The sequence below is a fragment of the Aquarana catesbeiana genome, linkage group LG10 (assembly GCF_042186555.1).
Source record: "Aquarana catesbeiana isolate 2022-GZ linkage group LG10, ASM4218655v1, whole genome shotgun sequence".
Lineage (NCBI taxonomy): Eukaryota > Metazoa > Chordata > Amphibia > Anura > Ranidae > Aquarana > Aquarana catesbeiana.
This window is the reverse complement of record NC_133333.1, coordinates 115,497,200-115,516,686: the sequence shown is the minus strand read 5'-3', so window position 1 is coordinate 115,516,686 and position 19,487 is coordinate 115,497,200. Positions and strand designations below refer to the sequence as shown.

Genomic DNA, 19,487 nt, shown 5'->3' with positions numbered 1-19,487 from the left:
GACGTCACTCCCATGCATGCATGCAGGAGCCGCCAGTCGCGCATGACTCCTGAAGAAATGGCACCAGCGACCTGTTTCTTCAGTATGCCAATGGCGTCGGCAGCAGCGCATATACTGAATATCCCCTAAACTGTACAAGCTTAGGAGATATTCAAGGTAACTACAGGTAAGCCATGTTATAGGCTTACCTGTAGGTAAAAGTGGTGTAACAGGGTTTACAACCACTTTAAACCCAGTTTTGTCCTATTTACATGTATGCTTGTTTGTATTGAGTAGTTTTCAATTGGTTACCTGCTTTCTTTTCCTTAACTGAATGAACAGGCCACTAGGCTCATCCAGATCTTCAACAGGAGCAGGACTTGTACAGCTCGGTCTAGATGAAAATAACCAAATCCGAGTATATCAGTACTAGTAGACAACAAGTTTGACTTGCGTCATCTGAGGAATCAACCATAAAGAAGTTTTGGCTACTGTTAACACAATCCACCCGATACATTAAGGAATACCAAAATGGAGTCAGAAGATTGAAAATAAAGCTTTGGTTATTAACGACATTCTGAATCTCTGGTGAATGCCAAAAACACTAAAAAAAAAATCAGGTTGAAACTGTTATATCCAGGAAACCCTGACTGCCATGGTAATCTGTCACTAAGCAAACTGTTGTGCTTGGTTTTTATGGCCGCCACATAGCAAAGTGAAATAAGTATAAAAAGTTGACGCTCGTAAAGGATTATTGGTCTGTACATAAGAATCACTATATGATTAAAACTTTTTTTTTTACATTACAAACATGTTATACTTGCCTCCTCTGTGTAATTGGTTTTGCACAGAGCAGCCCAGATCCTCCTCTTCTCGGGTCCCTCTTTGCTGCTCCTGGCCCCTTCCTCCTTTGAGTGCACCTCAGCCAGCAGCTTGCTACAGGTTGTGATTCAAGCCGAGTCATAGCTCCGTGTATCCATTCAGACACGGAGCCCCAACCTGGACCCACCCCCTCTCTCTTTGATTGACAGCCACGGGAGCAAATAGCGCCGCTGCTCTGTCTTAGCCAATTAAGAGGAGTGTACTGGATGGCTGAGGGGATTGTGGACATTGCTGGAGAGAGAAGGAGCTCCGGTAGGTAATTGGGAGGTGCTGGGGAGGCTGCTACACACAGGTTTTTTATCCTAATGCATAGAATGCATTAAGATAAAAAAACCTTCTATCTTTACAATTCCTTTAAGTGCCAAAGCTATTGCTAATGGCTGACCCTGATCCTGATGTCAGACTGACTGAAACTCCCTGTAATGAAGTTGTGTGTTCTCATTGAATTTTGTGGTAAGGAGAAACTTCACTCCCCCTGTAATTTATTTTTTTATTTTTCCTCTTACTCTGTCCACTGGGTTATCCTCAAAAATATACTAACATGCCCAGTGAATTCAGCATTCTCTGTTGTAATCCACTGCTCCTTTGTCACATGCTACCATCTTCTGTGATGATGTCATCAGGAGTCAGCTGTATACATCTGGTTCTTGCAGATGACTTTCTGATGACATGCAGTGGTCCATGCCCAGTGTGGTAGATATTGCCCCAAAGCCTCCTGGGATAGGTGATATTGGTATCCCAGTAGGCTTCAGGCAGGGGAGGAAACATCATTCTCGTCTAGGTGAGAAAGCAGGAAGTACAGGTCTGGGTCCCACAAGAAAAGATTTGAGAATAAAAAAATTGTAATGTTCGATTATGTAATCGAGAAGAGGAGGAAGATTACGTGAAGTCACTGAAGAGGCTTAAGGGTCACTTTTAAAGACAATTTGTGTCATTATATTTGGCATATTAGTTGTGGGAAGTAATGGTTGCAGTTGGTTTTAGCAGGATGATAACAAAAGAGTGTTCATGTTTTAAGGGGTGGCTGACCTCTTTCTAGTACTGATTTCCAGCACTCTTTGCCACAACTTTTCTATCTGTATAACTGCTATAATGCTGTGTGGAAAATTATTTCAAGATTTTGAACTATTCCACAAAGCTGGCTCTGTAGAGATTAACATTGACAGATGACTTTGATTAATTAACATGATGGTATTTTACACAGCGATTAATGCGCATAAACCATTTTTATTTTCAGAAGGTTACTTGTTAAGGTGTGACAAGAAGGTTTAGAAGGGTTTCAAACTTAACAGTTATTAATCTGATAGTAGTGCCCCAACCGCTAAACATGGTTGATTTCTCTGCTCAGAAAATAGAAATGTTGCACTGTGATATAAGTCTTATGCAAATATAGTATTTCTAAGCTTTACATGTATCTACTGTAAGGGTTTATGTACATTGCTGTAGATATGTAATTTTCTACACAACATGTATATTTATATATAACATATTGCTTTTACTTTTTTTTTTTACTATATATATATAAAATGGAGATAATTTTAGCATGTGTACTGTGGTCAAACACAAAAAAAATCTCACTTATCAGCTAAATACAATCCAAAGGGTCCAATACATGGATGTTTATTTGTATTGTTTAGATCGATTCTTTGCTAATTGATGACAAATGAATGTAAGCAGTAGTTCAGCTAAGTGTACCCATGACAGTACAAATTACATTCAGTAAGGTCCTGCATGCTGTGCATTTGCACTTGTGTTGCTTTGGTGGTCCATTCAGTGTTTACTAAAAAAACACTATACAGTCAGCTCTTCCTCCAGCGAAATAAAGGGATATAACAAAAGAGGCAACGTGTTAAAGCGGGGTTCCACCCAAATTTTGAACATTATCTCTATGCATTCTCTTCCTTGCCTAGATGCTGACATGCTGTGTAAAAAAATGTAAATCGCCGTAATTACCTTTTTTTTTCTAATCTTCTTAGCACTTCCTGGTTTTCCTCCCATGGGAGTAGGCGTGTTTCTAGCCTCTCCCAGACCTCCCACAGTCCCTGGGAGCTAGTCTCAGGCTTCCCAGCATGCATTGTGCAACAGCGTCATCACAACATCTCGGTGAATGCTGGGAGCACAGCATTCACCGCATCCAGGAAATACATGCTTGTGGGCTTCAAATGCCCACAATGAAGATGGAAACCGCCTTCAGTGAATTTTATAAGTTATTCTTTACAACGAAATCGGACACAGGCGGACTTATTACGCAGAACATGTGAGTAGATAATCATGAGAAGAAAAGTTTGTGAATGAACTCCAAAAAAAAAAAACGATAGATAGGTGGACCCCCGCTTTAACCACTAACTGTTGCTTTGAGCTATATGACCCATATTTTGCCAGAAACTTTCCATGCATGAAGCCCAATATTTACTTTTAACTATACAATGGTGCCTAAAACTATTATACTGTGCCTTGTTGCTGATTATAATGCACGGTACTTTTGGAGTAGCCTCCAAGGAAGGAAAATATGTTCACAACTTTATTGTAACTCATTGGAGCTTGTTTAATGGTAAAGTTAGTGGTAAAGTTACCTACACAAAGATATCAAATGACTACAGTCTGTTTTAGCTATCTAGTGAGTGTGTTCTGTATATGAATCTGGGTTACCAGCAACTTCAAGAGAGAAACTTAGATAACCAGTGTAAATGTTCTGCTTATTTCCTATTGTGAGATTAAAGTCAGGAACCATGCCTGTTTGTGTGATAAGATAAAGTATGCATGTGTCATATGTAAAAAAAAAAATGATTTTGCATTGGCTGAGTAGCTTCCTTGTTGGGAGCTGTCACGACCTGTTGCTCTGATGTAAAAACTGTAGACTTTTTTGTTGACTGTACCAACTCTAGGTCTGGTATTCCCATCCTTGCCTTATTACTATATTGCTCATGAGTCACAGATCCAGTTTATACAGAACTATGAAACCAGATGTCCTGATCTGATCTGCTTACTTTCTTTGAGTCTCCAACTAATGAAACAAGGATGAGGATAACCATACTAAAGTTGATAACAAGCCGGCAACAGTAACTCCCATATTTCTGTATTGACAGGTATGCTTCAGCGTTGTGTTGTGGGTGTAAAGCTATTAATTCTCCAATGATCATTCCAAAAATGCAAATATATTGAGTTTTATTGAATTATTTAAAAAAGTTATACTACGTATGACTAGCCTTAGAGTAAGCCTGTAATTTGCTTATTTAGAGGCAAGTAAATAGTTTGCCGATAGCCTGGCCCCTTCGCTGCAAACAAGTACTCCTGATTAGCTCCCCCGTGGCCACGTTGAGCCTCTTTTTAAAATCAGAGCTTACACAGGATTTCTTCCACCACATAACAGCATTCAGGCATGGTAATTGGCTGTTCAGATAAGAAGAGAGTTACATGCTCACCAACATACCCTGATGCACTGGGGCTATGACATGTGAAAGGGGAAATGGAGAGAATAGAAGGCAAGAGTAGTGAAATGGGCAGTCTATCCAACCAACTTGCTACTTTGACCTCAGTGATCCTATGCAAACTCCAAATATCTTTTGTTTCTCTGCATATATTTTTGTATACTTTGTAATTTCTAAACAGTGTTATGATGTCTATATTGTAGATATAAAAATCTGACTTTGCTGGAATTTTATATTCCTCATAATGGTACACACTGTGCTTAAGGTCATATTGCTTGTGTTTGAATTTGCCTTCCATGCTTTATTCTCCCGGTTTAAAGTGACACTAAATAATACAGTGCCTTGCAAAAGTATTCACCCCCCTTGGCATTTTTCGTGTTTTGTTGCCTCACAACCAGGAAGTAACATGGATTGGGAAGTAACATGGATTGTTTGAGGATTTGCATCATTTAAGTTACAGAATATGCCCACAACTTTGAAGATGTTTATTTTATTTTATTGTGAAGCAAACAAGAAATAAGACAAAATAACAGAAAAAGTCTATTCACCCCCCTAAAGTCAATACTTTGTAGAGCCACCTTTTGCGGCTATCACAGCTCCAAGTCGCTTTGGATAAGTCTCTATGAGCTTGCCACATCTTACCCTGGGATTTTTGCCCATTCCTCCTTGCAAAACTACTCCAGCTCCTTTAAGTTGGATGATTTGCACTTGTGAACAGGAATCTTTAAGTCTGACCACAGATTTTCCTATTGGATTGAGGTCTGGGCTTTGACTAGGCCATTCCAACACATTTACATGTTTCCTCTTAAACCACTCAAGTGTTGCTTTAGCAGTGTGTTTGGGGTCATTGTCCTGCTGGAAGGTGAACCTTCGTCCTAGCCTCAAATCACACACAGAGTGGTATAGGTTTTGCTGAAGAATATCCCTGTATTTAGCACCATCCATCTTTCCCTCAACTCTGACCAGTTTCTCAGTCCCGACTACTGAAAAACATCCCCACAGCATGATGCTGCCACCATCATGTTTCATTGTGGGGATGGTGTTCTTTGGGTGATGTGTTGAGTTTGTGCCAGACATAGCATTTTCTTTGGCCAAAAAGTTAAATTTTAGTCTCATCAGACCAGAGCACCTTCCTCCATAAATTTTGGGAGTCTCCCACATGCCTTTTTGCAAACTCAAAACGTGCCATTTTGTTTTTTGCTGAAAGTAATGGCTTTCTTCTGGTCACTCTGCCCTAAAGCCCAACTCTATGGAGTGTACGGCTTATTGTCGTCCTATGTACAGATACTCCAGTCTCTGCTGTGGAACTCTGCAGCTCCTCCAGGGTTACCTTAGGTCTCTGTGCTGTCTCTCTGATTAATGCCCTCCTTGCCCGGTCCTTGAGTTTTGGTGTACGGCCGTCTCTTGGCAGGTTTGCTGTTGTGCCATGTTCTTTCCATTTGGTTATGATAGATTTGATGGTGCTCCTAGGAATCATCAAAGATTTTGATTTTTTTTTTTTTTTTTTATAACCTAACCATGACTCTCAACAACATTGTCCCTCACTTGTTTGGAGAGTTCCTTGGTCTTCATGGCAGTGTTTGGTTAGTGGTGCCTCTTGCTTAGGTGTTGCAGCCTCTAGGGCCTTTCAAAAAGGTGTGTATATGTAATAACAGATCTTGTGACACTTATATTGCACACAGGTGGACATCATTTCACTAATTATGTGGCTTCTGAAGGTAATTGGTTGCACCAGAGCTTTTTATGGGCTTCATAACAAAGGGGGGAATACATACGCACATGCCAATAATCAGTTTTTGATTTCTGAAAAATAGTTTTCTGTATATATTTTTCTAATTTTACTTCACCAACTTAGACTATTGTTTTCTGATCCATCACATATAATTCAGATTAAAAAAACATTGAACTAAAGGCTGTAATGTAACTAAATGGGTAAAAAGCCAAGGGGGGTGAATACTTTTGCAAGGCACTGTATCCTTATTTTTTTTTTATATAATCTTTATTTTGAAAAAAATTTTAGTTAACAAACAAGTAGACATGTAACAAGACATAGAAGTAGTAGAGGATATGACATTACAGGTTATAAAATGATGGGTCCCATATCGGGTGTAGGCGGTCCACATGAAAACCCAGAGATAGACACCATTTAGGGAATCGTCCTGGGGGAATTGTTATCAACATTTTATAATTATGATATGAACTCTAACATCAATGGATCACCCCTATCCGGTACATCGCTATAAAGGATGTGTGTCTCTAATGAAAGGTAAACCTGAGACCACACATTTTGACCCTGGGCCCATCACCATATGGAACAAAGTGGGGTAAGGGAAACACATTTAAGTAAGAGAAAAAAAATAAAAATAAAATAAGATAGTACTGTGTCCTAAATCTGAAAAGAACCAAAGAACATCTGTCAGCGTGGTAGGCTAAGGTAATCTGTGACAAATCTGCCAGAGTTCTACTGTCTCTGAGCCTGTTTGGCTCTTCGGTGTCCTGCACTCTCCCCAACCCAGCTCCATCAAACAGGGAGCCGCGGCCGTTGAGGGCTCCTGAGCAGATAGCCCAGGAGGGTTTGCATAAGTTATCCAGGTAGCCCACATGGAGTAAAACTTCTCGTATCTATCTTTATATTGTGCCATCCACTCCTCTGCGGCCTTAATTTGATTAACTAAAGCCACCCATTCAGCGCGAGTAGGTATACGGGGTGTTTTCCAATGGATTGGGATTAAGCGCTGAGCCGCATATGGGGTAGTACGGATCTGCACTATTGGGCAAGAGGAGTGGTGGGAACGTGCAGCAAGGATTCCAACGGGGAATCTGGGAGCTCCAAGTCTAAAATAATCTTGATCTGGGCATGGATATCCAACCAAAAGGGCCGTAGTTTAGGGCATTCCCACCAGATGTGAAGGAATGAACCTCTGAGGCCACATTCTCTCCAGCAGGCATCTGAAAGGGAAGGATATATCTTCGTGAGCTTAGAGGGTACTCTATACCACTTAGTCAAAATTTTATAACTATTCTCCTGCATTTTCGTATCCACCGTGCTCGAGTGGGTCAGTCTATATAAATGTTCCAGCTGAGGCTCTGTGAAGATGTGCTGAAGGTCTCTCTCCCTTTCTCTAATGAACCCCGGCTTCCCCCCAGTATGCATGTTCAACAATAGGTCATATAGTACTGAAATGGCATGGGGAATAGCCAAGTCTGCCATACATAAACGCTCAAATGGCGAGGCTGAAGTAGGTGACCGGGCTCCCTGGGGAAGACTGTTGATAAAGTGCCTAAGCTGTCTGTAACGCCATTCATCCATAGGGAAAGAGCCATACCGTTCCCTTAACACGGTCAGTGTCAGCAGGCCATGGTCCTGAACAAATCTGCCACATCTGGACTCTCCATCAGCCGCCCAGGACTGAAAAAAGGACGGATGTTCCCCAGGAGCGAACCAGGGGAAGCCGCTTAGGGGCGCCAAGGGGGAGATCGGTAGTGCAAGCTTCCCCTCCCTGTTCAGGGCATCCCAGGTTGCCAAGGCCTGGGCAGCCAGTGGAGAAACCAGCATTGAGAGACCTCTATGTTCCCGGGGGACCCAGGGGGCATGCGATAAGTTTCGACCTGCTAGAAACTTGTCCAGGGGCACCCATTGTTTGTAATGATACCAATCTAAAATACGTTGTAAGGCTACTGCTTCATAGTAATTGCGGACTATCGGTACCCCTAAACCTCCCCTTGTTTTGGGCCGCTTTAACATACGGAGAGCTAGCCGAGGACATTTCCCACCCCATATATATTTAATAAACAGACTGTTGAGGGTTGAGAAGAAAGTCCTAGGAAGAGCAATCGGCACCATCTGCAGGAAAAACAATATACAAGGTAACACGTTCATTTTGAGAACACTGACTCGGCCCATCCACGAAAATGCCGCCCTATCCCATATTTTCAGATCTACTTTAATAGTAGCAAGTAGCGGTGTATAGTTGCATTCGTAAAGCCGGGAACAACTCGTGGGCAGGTATACCCCCAAGTATTTCAGGGCGGTTGGGCACCACGTAAATGAGAAAGCAGATTGCAGCTGTGTACGCAATCCCGGGGTAATATTTAGTGACAGAATCTCAGACTTGTTATAATTTATCTTGAAATTAGATAGTAAGTTAAATGCTTTCAGTTCTGCCATAATGTTAGGTAACGATATCAGGGGATCAGAGACATAAAACAGGACGTCGTCTGTGTAGGCGGATAACTTATGTTCCGTCTGGCCTACCCTAAAGCCTCTGATATCGCTATTGAGGCAGATGCCCTGGCGTGTCCCATTACTAATCGGAAAGGTATCGGATAGTAGCCCATTAACCTTCACCCTGGCAGTCGGGAAGCTATACAGAGAGGATATCCAAGCCATCATATTGGGGCCCAGGTCCAGTCTGGTCAGCACCGTTTTCATGTAGGTCCAGTCCACCCTATCAAACACTTTCTCGGCATCAGTGGAAAGCAAGAGACAGGGGGAGGTCGTCCCCTGAGATTCAACCCAATGTATCAATTGGAGTGCCCTATTTGAGTTATCCCTAGCCTCTCTGCCCATGATAAATCCTGTCTGGTCAGGGTGGATCACCGTCAGAAGGATTGGCTTGAGTCTATTGGCCAAAATTTTGGCCAAGATCTTAATATCGGTGTTCAAAAGTGATATAGGCCTATAATTTCCTGGCAAAGTGTGGTCTTTCCCCTCTTTTGGGAGAACTGTAATGTGCGCCATTAGTGCTTCTGAGGGCATTACCGTACCGAAGGCCAAGGCCGTGAAATGGGCACACATGGGATTAGAGAGCACCTCAGAATATTTCTTGTAGTAGGTGTTAGTATAGCCCTCTGGGGCTCTTATTTTCCAAAAATAATCCATACACATCCACTACTCAATGAACCTGTAATCTATTTTTCATAAAATTGTTTCTTACTGTGTTTTTCTGCCTCTGTGTAATGTGCTCTGTGAGCTCCAGAACCTCTACTTTCCCCCTCACTTCCATTTGTTTGGAATGAACAACGCTTGTTAAGTGTGGGCTTGTGTACTGCTCTGTGCACAATACAAACCACATATTCCATAGTTCCTAGTCATTCTCAGGAGCGAGTAAGGGAGGATGGCTATGTTCCTACAAACAGTGGGACCATGTAGAACAAACATAGCCTTCCTCTAACAGGAAGTCAGACCACAGCAGAGAAAAAAAGGAATTTGGAGATTTGCAGGAGGCTAAGAGCACTAGAAAGTACTCTTTTGAGTTAACGTGGTTGTAAACTCTTACAGATACCCAGTGAAGTAAATAGCCTCATGTGATACACAGAGATGAAACTTCTTACATGAGTTGTGCCTGTTTATCTGCAGCCCTCTCTTCTCTACAGCTGTTCAAAGTGCAGGATTTATAAAGCTTTCTGAGATTTCAGAAAACAGGAATGATAGCTGAAATTACACTCTGCAGAGCTGATTGGAGGGAAAGGACATACCCCCCTTCACACAGCACACAGGAACAGATCTATGTCTGTCAATCACAGACTGTGTGCTGGAGCTCCCTCCCCTGTCACTTTTTCTCTCTTGGTGTCAGGAAAACTTGTCAGAAGTGACTCATACAGATAGCAGAGAAACAAGGGAGCAGACATAAATGACACTTGGTGCTTTGGTTTGAGACCAGTACACACTATAGAGGAATATGCTTTGTTCATATTTCATGTCAGATGTTTACAACCACTTTATGGGTACATACCTGTATAGTTTTTTTTTTAACAAGCATTTAGTGTCTCTTTAAGGCCTTTTTCACACCATGTCTGTTTGGCTGTGTTTTCTGCAAACCACCACACATTGTTGTGTGTGCCCTGTTCATAATTTTCATGTGAGGTGGTGTCCAGAAAAATGCATCTAAATCTTGAGTTTGAGTTCACACATATTGAAATGTCAAATTGTGATTTGGTACATAGGGTGTACTGCCATCCCTATATACAGTTTATTTATATAAATATATATATATGTGTGTGTGTGTGTGTGTGTATATATATATATATATATATATATATATATATATATATACATATATATATATATACACACACACACACGCACGCACGACGCCATTGACACCCATGGGACTTCTTTTCAAGATGTATATCACAACTTCTATATGATTAAAAATTTCAATTTCGCTGATTGTAAGTGATAACTTTTATTGTGCTTCTGCGGTTGACCCACATTATGAATATATACGAGGGGGTGCTGATAAGTATTGAGCCTTACCCAGAGAAAATTAAGCTAGGAAGCTGTAAATTGCAGGGTGTACTGGCCAATGTGCCTATATTCAATGATGCAAATATCAACTACCTATGATTTTAACTTATCTTTCTTTTTCAGGTCCAAAGTGAACATTGCAGCACCTCAAGAAAAATTCAGTGTGAAAGAGCGTAGGATCATAATCCTGTTTCTCCAAGGGAAAGGTGCGAAGCAGATCCATGATGAAATGTCACAAACTTTAGGTGACAGTGGCTCTTCATATGCAACAGTTAAACATTGGGTTGTCAAACTGGCCATTTCAGTATTGAAAGTGAGAAACCCAATGGAAGGCCTGTTTCTGTCTCTGTGCCTGCAAATGTCAAAAGTTTTGGAATCCACTTTGCTGCAAGCTTCCTCATTTCCAAGTCGTTGTGGATAATGGCACCAACTCTATCAAGTGATATTCCCAGATATGTAGAAATACTTTTGGCTGATATTTGGCGGTCCTCTATGATCATGCCATGGATGGCTTTCATATTTGCAGTCACAGAGACAGAAACAGGCCTTCCACTGGGTTTCTCACTTTCAACACCGAAATGGCCAGTTTTAAAATTGACAACCCAACGTTTAACTGTTGCATATGAAGGGCCACTGTCACCCACAGTTTGTGACATTTCATCATGGATCTGCTTCTCATCTTTCCCTTGGAAATACAGGAACTTGATTATGGTCCTATGCTCTTCCACATTTAATTTTTCTGGAGGTGCTGTCATGTTCACTTTGGACCTGAAAAAGAAAGAGAAGTTAAAATCATGGGTGATTTTTGCACCATTGAATATAGACAAATTGGCCAGTACACCCTGCAATTTACAGCTTCCTAGCTCAAAATTTTCTGGGTAAGGCTCAATACTTCTCCCCTTCATATTAAATGTGTATACATACTTCTATAAGCACCTTATTTACATTGCATTGTTATTTTTATAGATGTAGATTCAGTAAGTGCCTGCTCCGGATGAATTATTTATATTTCACAAAACGTGCTGAGGACGTTACTTATCTGAAGGATCTGTGTGAAAATCATTTTACAGCCAATTCAGTGGAAGTAATGTTAAGCTCAATCAAATCTCATATTATGTGATGTGACCTCTGTATAAACAAGGATATAATGTGATGAATTGCGATACATCATGACTATACAATATCAGTCACCAACTCTATGTATTTTTCCTACCAATAAATTGTATAAAATGTTTTATTTATATGGACATTGTGATATATTGGTGATGTACCTCAAGCCCCACGAGTGTCAATAGTTTCTTCTGCCCACACATAATTAATCTTTTTAAAGATGAGCCTCAGGTACAAGATTGTGGCCAGAAGATTTAACCACTGAGAGGTCTTAGAAAAGATCCATCAACAATCAACCACTACATGTTAAACTTTGGTATGAGCTCCAAGTGTAGCAGAAATGGTTTTTACATGTGTTTTTTTTCCCCCTGTAATAAAGTTATGGTTTTATATATTCATGTTGTGGTATGTTTTGAATAATCTAGTTACAAATTGCCCACATGTATTAAAAAAAGTTTAACATTTTAATTTTCGTCAAAAGGTCCAATTGACTATCCATACATAGAAAAATAGACCTTCTTTGAAACTTGTATCAGTCAATTATAAGCCCTCATGCACACAGGCTGTTAAAAAAACGTTATGAAAACGCCAGTATTTTAGCAGTGACTTTTTTCAGCGTTTTTGTAATATCGTTTTTGAGCGTTTTTCCGCGTTAGCGTTTTTGAGCGTTTTTTTTATCAATGGATCAAAAACGCTAAAAAACGTTGGTGAATGACGTTTTTGAGCGTTTTTCAGCGTTTTTCAGCGTTAGAGCGTTTTTACAGCTGAAAAACGTCCCACTGGTCCTGGGTTTTTTTTACAGCGTAAAAACGCCTATGCCACTTGCAGCTCAAAAACGCCTAGGTGGGCATGAAGCCATAGACTAACATAGACAGGCCTTTTTAAGCTGCAAAAAAAGCTCAAAAAAGCAGCTGTAAAAACGTCCGTGTGCATGAGGACTAAAGGTGAAATTTCCATGACATATTGCACTCATATATAAACAATCCCTTTAAATGCTTACACCCAGAAATAGATACATGCAAATATAGTATAAATGGAGGCTGAAACCGTCTCTCAATAACTAACCAAAAAAGAGGATTTAAGCTCTAAGTTCCTTGTGTAGGCATCTGTGTGCAACACACCCTGCTCATGCATTGTTATATGGATACTAGGGTTTAACTTGAATAAAAAAACCAAAAATCCTCATAGCTTGTTCAGCCACCTTTGTAGGATCTCATTATGCATATAGTCATTGTACAGGACAGTAACAACAGTCAACAAGTAACATACCTGCGCTTCAGTTCATACATCATTTGTTTTTCACATAGCCAAAACAAAGTTCCGCCCACCCCAAATTCTTCTGGAAGTTGTACCCTAAACAGTATTTAAGTGCAGCTGCAAACCCTCTCATACTTGACTTGTTAGGGAGGTAAACTTTCACACAAGTGTCCATCCACCAGAGTTTCAGCAACATACATTTTTTTCCCGGTTAGAAGTTTTTGTCAGGATGCTACTGGATATGTTTCAGGAGACTGATTTATAGACACCCTCTCTCACTGGTCAGCAAAGCCTCCATAATCTTTATGCTTACTAAAATATTAAAGGACATTCTGTGAGAGAACAGACAAGCTTTTACCTTACGTTCACACTATATGCTTTTTGGTGCGATTTGCACGTTTTGCAGAAACTCATTGCAGTTCATTTAACCACTTGACAACTGGGCACTTAAACCCCCTTCCTAACCAGACCAATTTTCAGCTTTCGGTGCTCTCACATTTTGACTGACAATTACTCAGTCATACAATACTGTACCCATATGACATTTTTGTCCTTTTTTTCACACAAATAGAGCTTTCTTTTGGTGGTATTTAATCACCATTGGGTTTTTTATTTTTTGCGCTATAAAAGAAAAAAGACTGAAAATTCGGCAAAAAAATGAATTTTTCTTTGTTTCTGTTATAAAATTTAGCAAATTTTGTAATTTTTCTTCTTAAATTTTGGCCAAAATTTATACTGCTACATATCTTTGGTAAAAATAAGTACAAATTGGTGTATATTATTTGGTCTTTGTGAAAGTTATAGAGTCCAAAAGCTGTGGTGCCAATCATTGAAAATTGATCACACCTGAAGTACTGATGGCCTATCTAATTTCTTGAGACCCTAACATGCCAGAAAAGTACAAATACCCCCCAAATAACCCCTTTTTGGAAAGAAGACATTCCAAGGTATTTAGAGAGATCCATGGTGAGTTTTTTGAAGTTGCCATTTTTTTCCCACAATTCTTTGCAAAATCAAGATTTTCTTTTTTCTTTTTTTTTCACAAAATTGTCATATTAGCAGGTTATTTCCCACACACAGCATATGCATACCACAAATTACACCCCAAAACACATTCTGCTATTACTCACGAGTACGGCGATACCACGTTTGAGACTTTTACACAGCGTGGCCACATACAGAGGCCCAACATGCACGGAGCACCTTCAGGCGTTCTGGAGCACCCAGGCCAATTCTGACATTTCTCTCCTACATGTAAAAATCATCATTTATTTGCTAGAAAATTACATAGAACCCCAAAACATTATATATGTTTTTTAGCAAAGACCCTAGAGAATACAATGGCGGTTGTTGCAACTTTTTATCTTGCACAGTATTTGCGCAGCAATTTTTTGAACGCGTTTTTTTTTTTGGGAAAAAAACAGTTTTGTGCTTTAAAACAAAAAAAAAAAACAGTAAAGTTAGCCCAATGTTTTTGCATAATGTCAAAGATAAAGTTACACCGAGTAAATAGATACCTAGCATGTCACCCTTCAAAATTGCACACGCTCGTGGAATGGCCCCAAACTTCACTACTTAAAAATCCCCATAGGCGACGCTTTAAAATTTTTTACTGGTTACATGTTTTGAGTTACAGAGGAGGTCTAGGGCCAAAATTATTGCTCTTGCTCTAACGTTCGCAGCGATACCTCACATGTGTGGTTTGAACACCGTTTTCATATGTGGGCGGGACTTACGTGTGCGTTCGCTTCTGCATGCGAGCACACGGACAGGGGCGCTTTAAAAAAATTATTTTTCTTTTTATTGTTTACTTTATTTTATTTTGACACTTTTCCAGAAAAAAAATTTTTTTTATCAATTTTATTCCTATTACAAGGAATGTAAACATCCCTTGTAATAGGAATATGGCATGACAGGTCCTCTTTACAGTGAGATATGGGGTTATTAAGACCCCACATCTCACCTCTAGGCTGGGAAGCCTGAAATAAAAAAAAAAAAAAAAAAAAAACGATTCTGGCTTTGATCGTAGTGGTGAGTCGGTAGAAGCACCGGAGGGCGGCGGGAAGGGGGGGACGTCCCCTCTTGCCTCCCTTAAAAATGATCAAGCAGCGGAACAGCTGCTATTATCATTCTTATGGTGTAGGGAATCGCCGGCTGAAAAAGCTGATATCTAAATGATGCCTGTAGCTGCACCCATCATTCAGATATCCCTGCACAAAGTCAAGGATGTCATATGACGGCCGGCAGGCGGGAAGTGGTTAAAACGCATTTTTTTTAACACAAAGTTGTCCATTTATACAATATTTATAACACATAGCATGTACATACCAAAAATGACACCCCGAAATAGATTCTCCTACTACTCCTGAGTATGGTGGTACCACATGTGTGAGACTTCCACAGCCTGGCCACATACAGAGGCCGAGTATGGCCGAGTATAGCTCAGCAGGGCAGGGTATTGCAGGGTATCACCGAGTATGGCTGGGTATCACCGAGTATGGCAGAGTATGGCTGGGTATTGCAGAGTATTGCACGTTATTGCAGAGTAGTGCAGGGTATTGCGCGGTATTGCAGAGTAATGCGAAGCAGTGCAGGGTATTGCAGTGCAGGGTAGTGTAGAGTATTGCAGAGTATTTCAGGCTATTGCAGAGTACTGCACAGTATTACACGGTATTGCAGAGTATTGCACAGTATTGCAGAGTAGTGCAGGGTATTGCAGAGTATTGCACGGTATTGCAGAGTAGTGCAGGGCATTAGAGTATGGAGGGATGGCTGAGCATGGATGGATGGATGTGACTGTATTTGTCACTGAGCAGCACTGTGGGCACTACAGATGCAGCCCACAGCGCTGCTACCATCCGATCCCTCCCCCTCTCCTCTCACTCTGTACCAATCGATACAGAGAGGGGAGGGAGGAACCGGCGTCATGAGATGACGCCGCTTTGTTTACATGTGATCGCTTCGTCATTTGATGGAGCGATCACATGGTAAACGGCCGCGATCATCGGCCGTTTACAGTGATGGGCCGGGTCCTCTGTACCCGGCGGTCACGGATGTTCTCGGGTGCGAGCCCTAGGGGGCGCGTGAGAGCGGGATTCTGGGAGGACGTCCATGGACGCCCTCCCAGAATAAGCCGAGCGCGTTGTAGCAGTCTTTTGGCTATGGCCCGGTCGGCAAGTGGTTAACATGGTTTCCTTTGGTACACGTTCACATGTATGCGTTTTTCAGTCAGTGCATTTTTGGAAAAGGTCCGGGACTTATTTCCTGCACACAGTCACACCAGAAATGCAAATGTTGCGTTTTTGATGCGTTTTGTGGGGGGGTTCTCCTTTAAAAGCACTGTATGTAGCTGGTTGCTAAGGAGTGGGCCATGAAGCCGGCTGCTGTGTCCTTAACAACCGATGAGTCATCAGCTTAATGTAAAAAAAAAAATTTAGGGAAAAAAAACGGCGTGGGCTCCCCCCAGATCCATACCAGGTCCTTTGGGTCTGGTATGAATTTGGAGGGGAACCCCAAGCCAAGATCAAAACAAAAAATGGCATGGGCCCCCCCTCAAAATCCATACTAGACCCTTATCCGAGCATGCAGGTCAGGAAAGGGAGGGGACGAGCTAGCCCCCCCCCCCTCCTGAACTATACCAGGCCGCATACCCTTAACATGGGGGGGTGCTTTTGGCTCACCTCAAAGCACCTTGTCCCAATATTGATGGGAACAAGGGCCTCTTCCCCACAACCCTAGGCTGTGGTTGTGGGGGTCTATGGGCAGGGGGCTTATAAGAATCTGGAAGCCACTTTTAACAAGGGGGTTCCCAGATCCTGCCCCCCCCCAATATGAATGAGAATGTACCCCTACTCATTCACCAAAAAAAGTGTCACATAGAAAAAAAAACACAAACACAGTTTTTGACAATTCCTTTATTAAAAATCCAAAAATAATGTCCCCTGATGTAGATCCATCATCAATCACGCTTGTGCACTGATGAGGCTGCACTGGTGGACACTAAAAGGCAGCACTAATGGGCACTGATAGGTTGCACTGGTGGACACTGATAAGGAGGCACTGATATGCGGCACTGATTGGCACTGTTTCATAGCATTGATTGGCATCACTGATGGGGACTGTTGGGACACTGATGATCAGTGCATATTTCCTTTTTCACACTAGCCTGTTACCTGGTCTCTCCTCTCTTAACACTGTGACAGCGTGAGGAAAGGAATGCCCATAATGGCAAGTGCATTTTCATCGTGATTAGCTGTGATTAGACAAAGCTGATCATGTGGTAAAGAGCTGCTGTGATTGGCTGTTTACCTTGGTCTGTGATCAGCTGTGTCCAGAGGACACAGCAATCACAGAGCACATTGCAGTGGGTACGATCACGGGAGGATTTCATATGACGCCCTCCCAGAACTGGCTGACTGTGCTGTAGCCGTCCTTTTTTGCTATGGCGCGGTCGTCAAGTGGTTAAAGTTATGAAAATACAGTTGTTTTAAAACCTCGGATAAACAATATTAAGTGAATGACTAGGTGTTACATCACACCCCCACTCTGTGAGTATCTGACAGGGGAATACCCTCACGGATACAAATGGTGGAAACCAGGCACAAGGGAACCACTGCAAAAGCTCAGGCAAACATTGGAGGCAAGCAAAACACTCAAACAGCTCAGAGTGACGTTGCATCTCTTGCAATGGAGCAGGATCCTATTTGAACACCAGTCTCTGCATCTGGTTCTAGCTCTATCCCAGGCATGCAACAAACAGCCTATTTGACCAAGGAAGAATTTTTTGCAACCATGTCAGACTTTCTTGGACAATTAATGGCTTTAATACAGCTATCACTGTCTATAGCTCAAAAGCGCCATGCTTATCCACCCCTGCCATCTCTACTGGACTCGTAAATAAAATGCCTCTTCCTAGTTGACATAGAGATTGAAGGGAATGAAGTGGACCTGGAAGCAATGTTATAGGAGGTCGCTGACGATTTCCCTCCCCCAGGCTCCTATACACCTGATGTCATGTCTTCACGGCAACATAGATATGCTCACTTCTACAGTGTTCAAAAACCATGGCATTGTTGCACTTGATTCTTCTCTGTCTTGCCATGCCCCTCTGTTTACTAAGAGGCCTGCTAAAAAGAACATTTCCTATACAAATAGAGTGAGCAATTTATGATATTTGGATTAGCCCTGAAAAGATTTTCCTCTGAGAATCATTGCCAAACACTATCCAGTGGATAAAGTTCACTAAAAAGAGGTTTTTTCCAGTAGTAGACACTCATCTCAGTCTTAAACATCTTACTGTATCTATAGAAGATGTTCGTTCATTAAAAGATTCTGCTGACAGAAAATTGGAAAGGCCTTTAAAGGCTCTCTTTAAACTCACAGGCCCAGCTCTGCAACCGGCCATTGCCATTACAACGGTTTCTGTTTGCCAAACTGCAGCTATTGTAATGGGACTAGGGCAGTAAACAACCAACACCCTTCTTCCATGACCCTTGGCAGAACACTGGCAGACTCTGTCCTCTGCCTTACTATTTTGGGTTAATGCCCTAGAACAAGTCATGACACAACAAATTGCTTTTAAATGATGCCCCACGCATGGAGGACGTTTGTTTGGTGAGGTGCTTGACAAGTTCATCAAATATGTCACAGGAAGAAGGGTCCTTCTTCCACAAAGGAAGGTTGGTTCCAAAATCCCTCTCTGTGGGGGCTCTTGCCTCCTTCACAATAAGGGTACCCCATTGCTCTCCTCAGGCTTCATCTTCAAAGAATTCAGTCTTTCACTAAGGTACAGACCATAGAAGATAGAACCTGCCAAGTCCACCCCAAAACCCTCACAATGTAGGGGCACCCTCACTCCTTAAAGTGCGTTGACATCTGTTATAGTTTGTCTTTCTCATGGTCGCAGTTGTCCCATTCCTTCTCTTGACCTCCCTATGCACCTATCCAGCCAAGCAAGGAACCCTCTAGTTTAGTGGATTTTTTAATTCAGCTTCGACAATGGGGAAGTCGTTTCTACCACCCATGGAGGGTAATAAAAGCCTCATCTTCCCCGATTCAGGAAACATGTTGACCCAGGGAACCAAGCTCCCCATCAACATCCTGACACTCATGATAAAACTGGCTCTGAATCACTGGACCCACCTTCTTTAAGGTCACACTATCGGGGTGCAATCAGACACCGCCTCAGCTATGGCCTATATCAATGACTGGGGGGTACCAAACATCAGGCAGCCTTACAGAAAGTAAGTATAAATACCTCCTGGGTGGAAAAACACTGAGCAGCCCTCTATGCTGTTCACATCCCAGGAATGGACTATTGGAAGGTAGATTACCTAAGCCGTCACTGCCTGGACCAAGGGAAATGGAACCATCATCCTGAGATCTTTAACCTCCTACGTCGGAAATAGGGGACTTCAGATGTGGTTGTCCTGGTTCATCTACAAGTTATGCCTGTTTGCGCCCAGGACCAGGGATCCTTTAGTACTGGCATTGGATGCTCTGGTAATTCCCTGAACTCTGTATCAGTTTAATATGCCTTTCCCCCAGTGTAGATTCTGCCTCGACTGCCTGCAAAATAGAGC

At 41.8% G+C, this 19,487-nt stretch overlaps 1 protein-coding gene across 2 annotated transcripts in view; it reads left to right on the top strand.

The window, feature by feature from the left end:
• Positions 1–19,487, top strand: part of CEP164 (centrosomal protein 164) — a 276,967-nt gene that overhangs the window by 155,215 nt on the left and 102,265 nt on the right. For both annotated transcript variants that reach the window (XM_073602488.1, XM_073602489.1), the window contains one exon: positions 322–3,947. In XM_073602488.1, coding sequence (XP_073458589.1) covers positions 322–412 — 91 coding nt within the window. In that variant the 3' untranslated portion in view covers positions 413–3,947. The remainder of the gene's footprint in view (positions 1–321; positions 3,948–19,487) is intronic.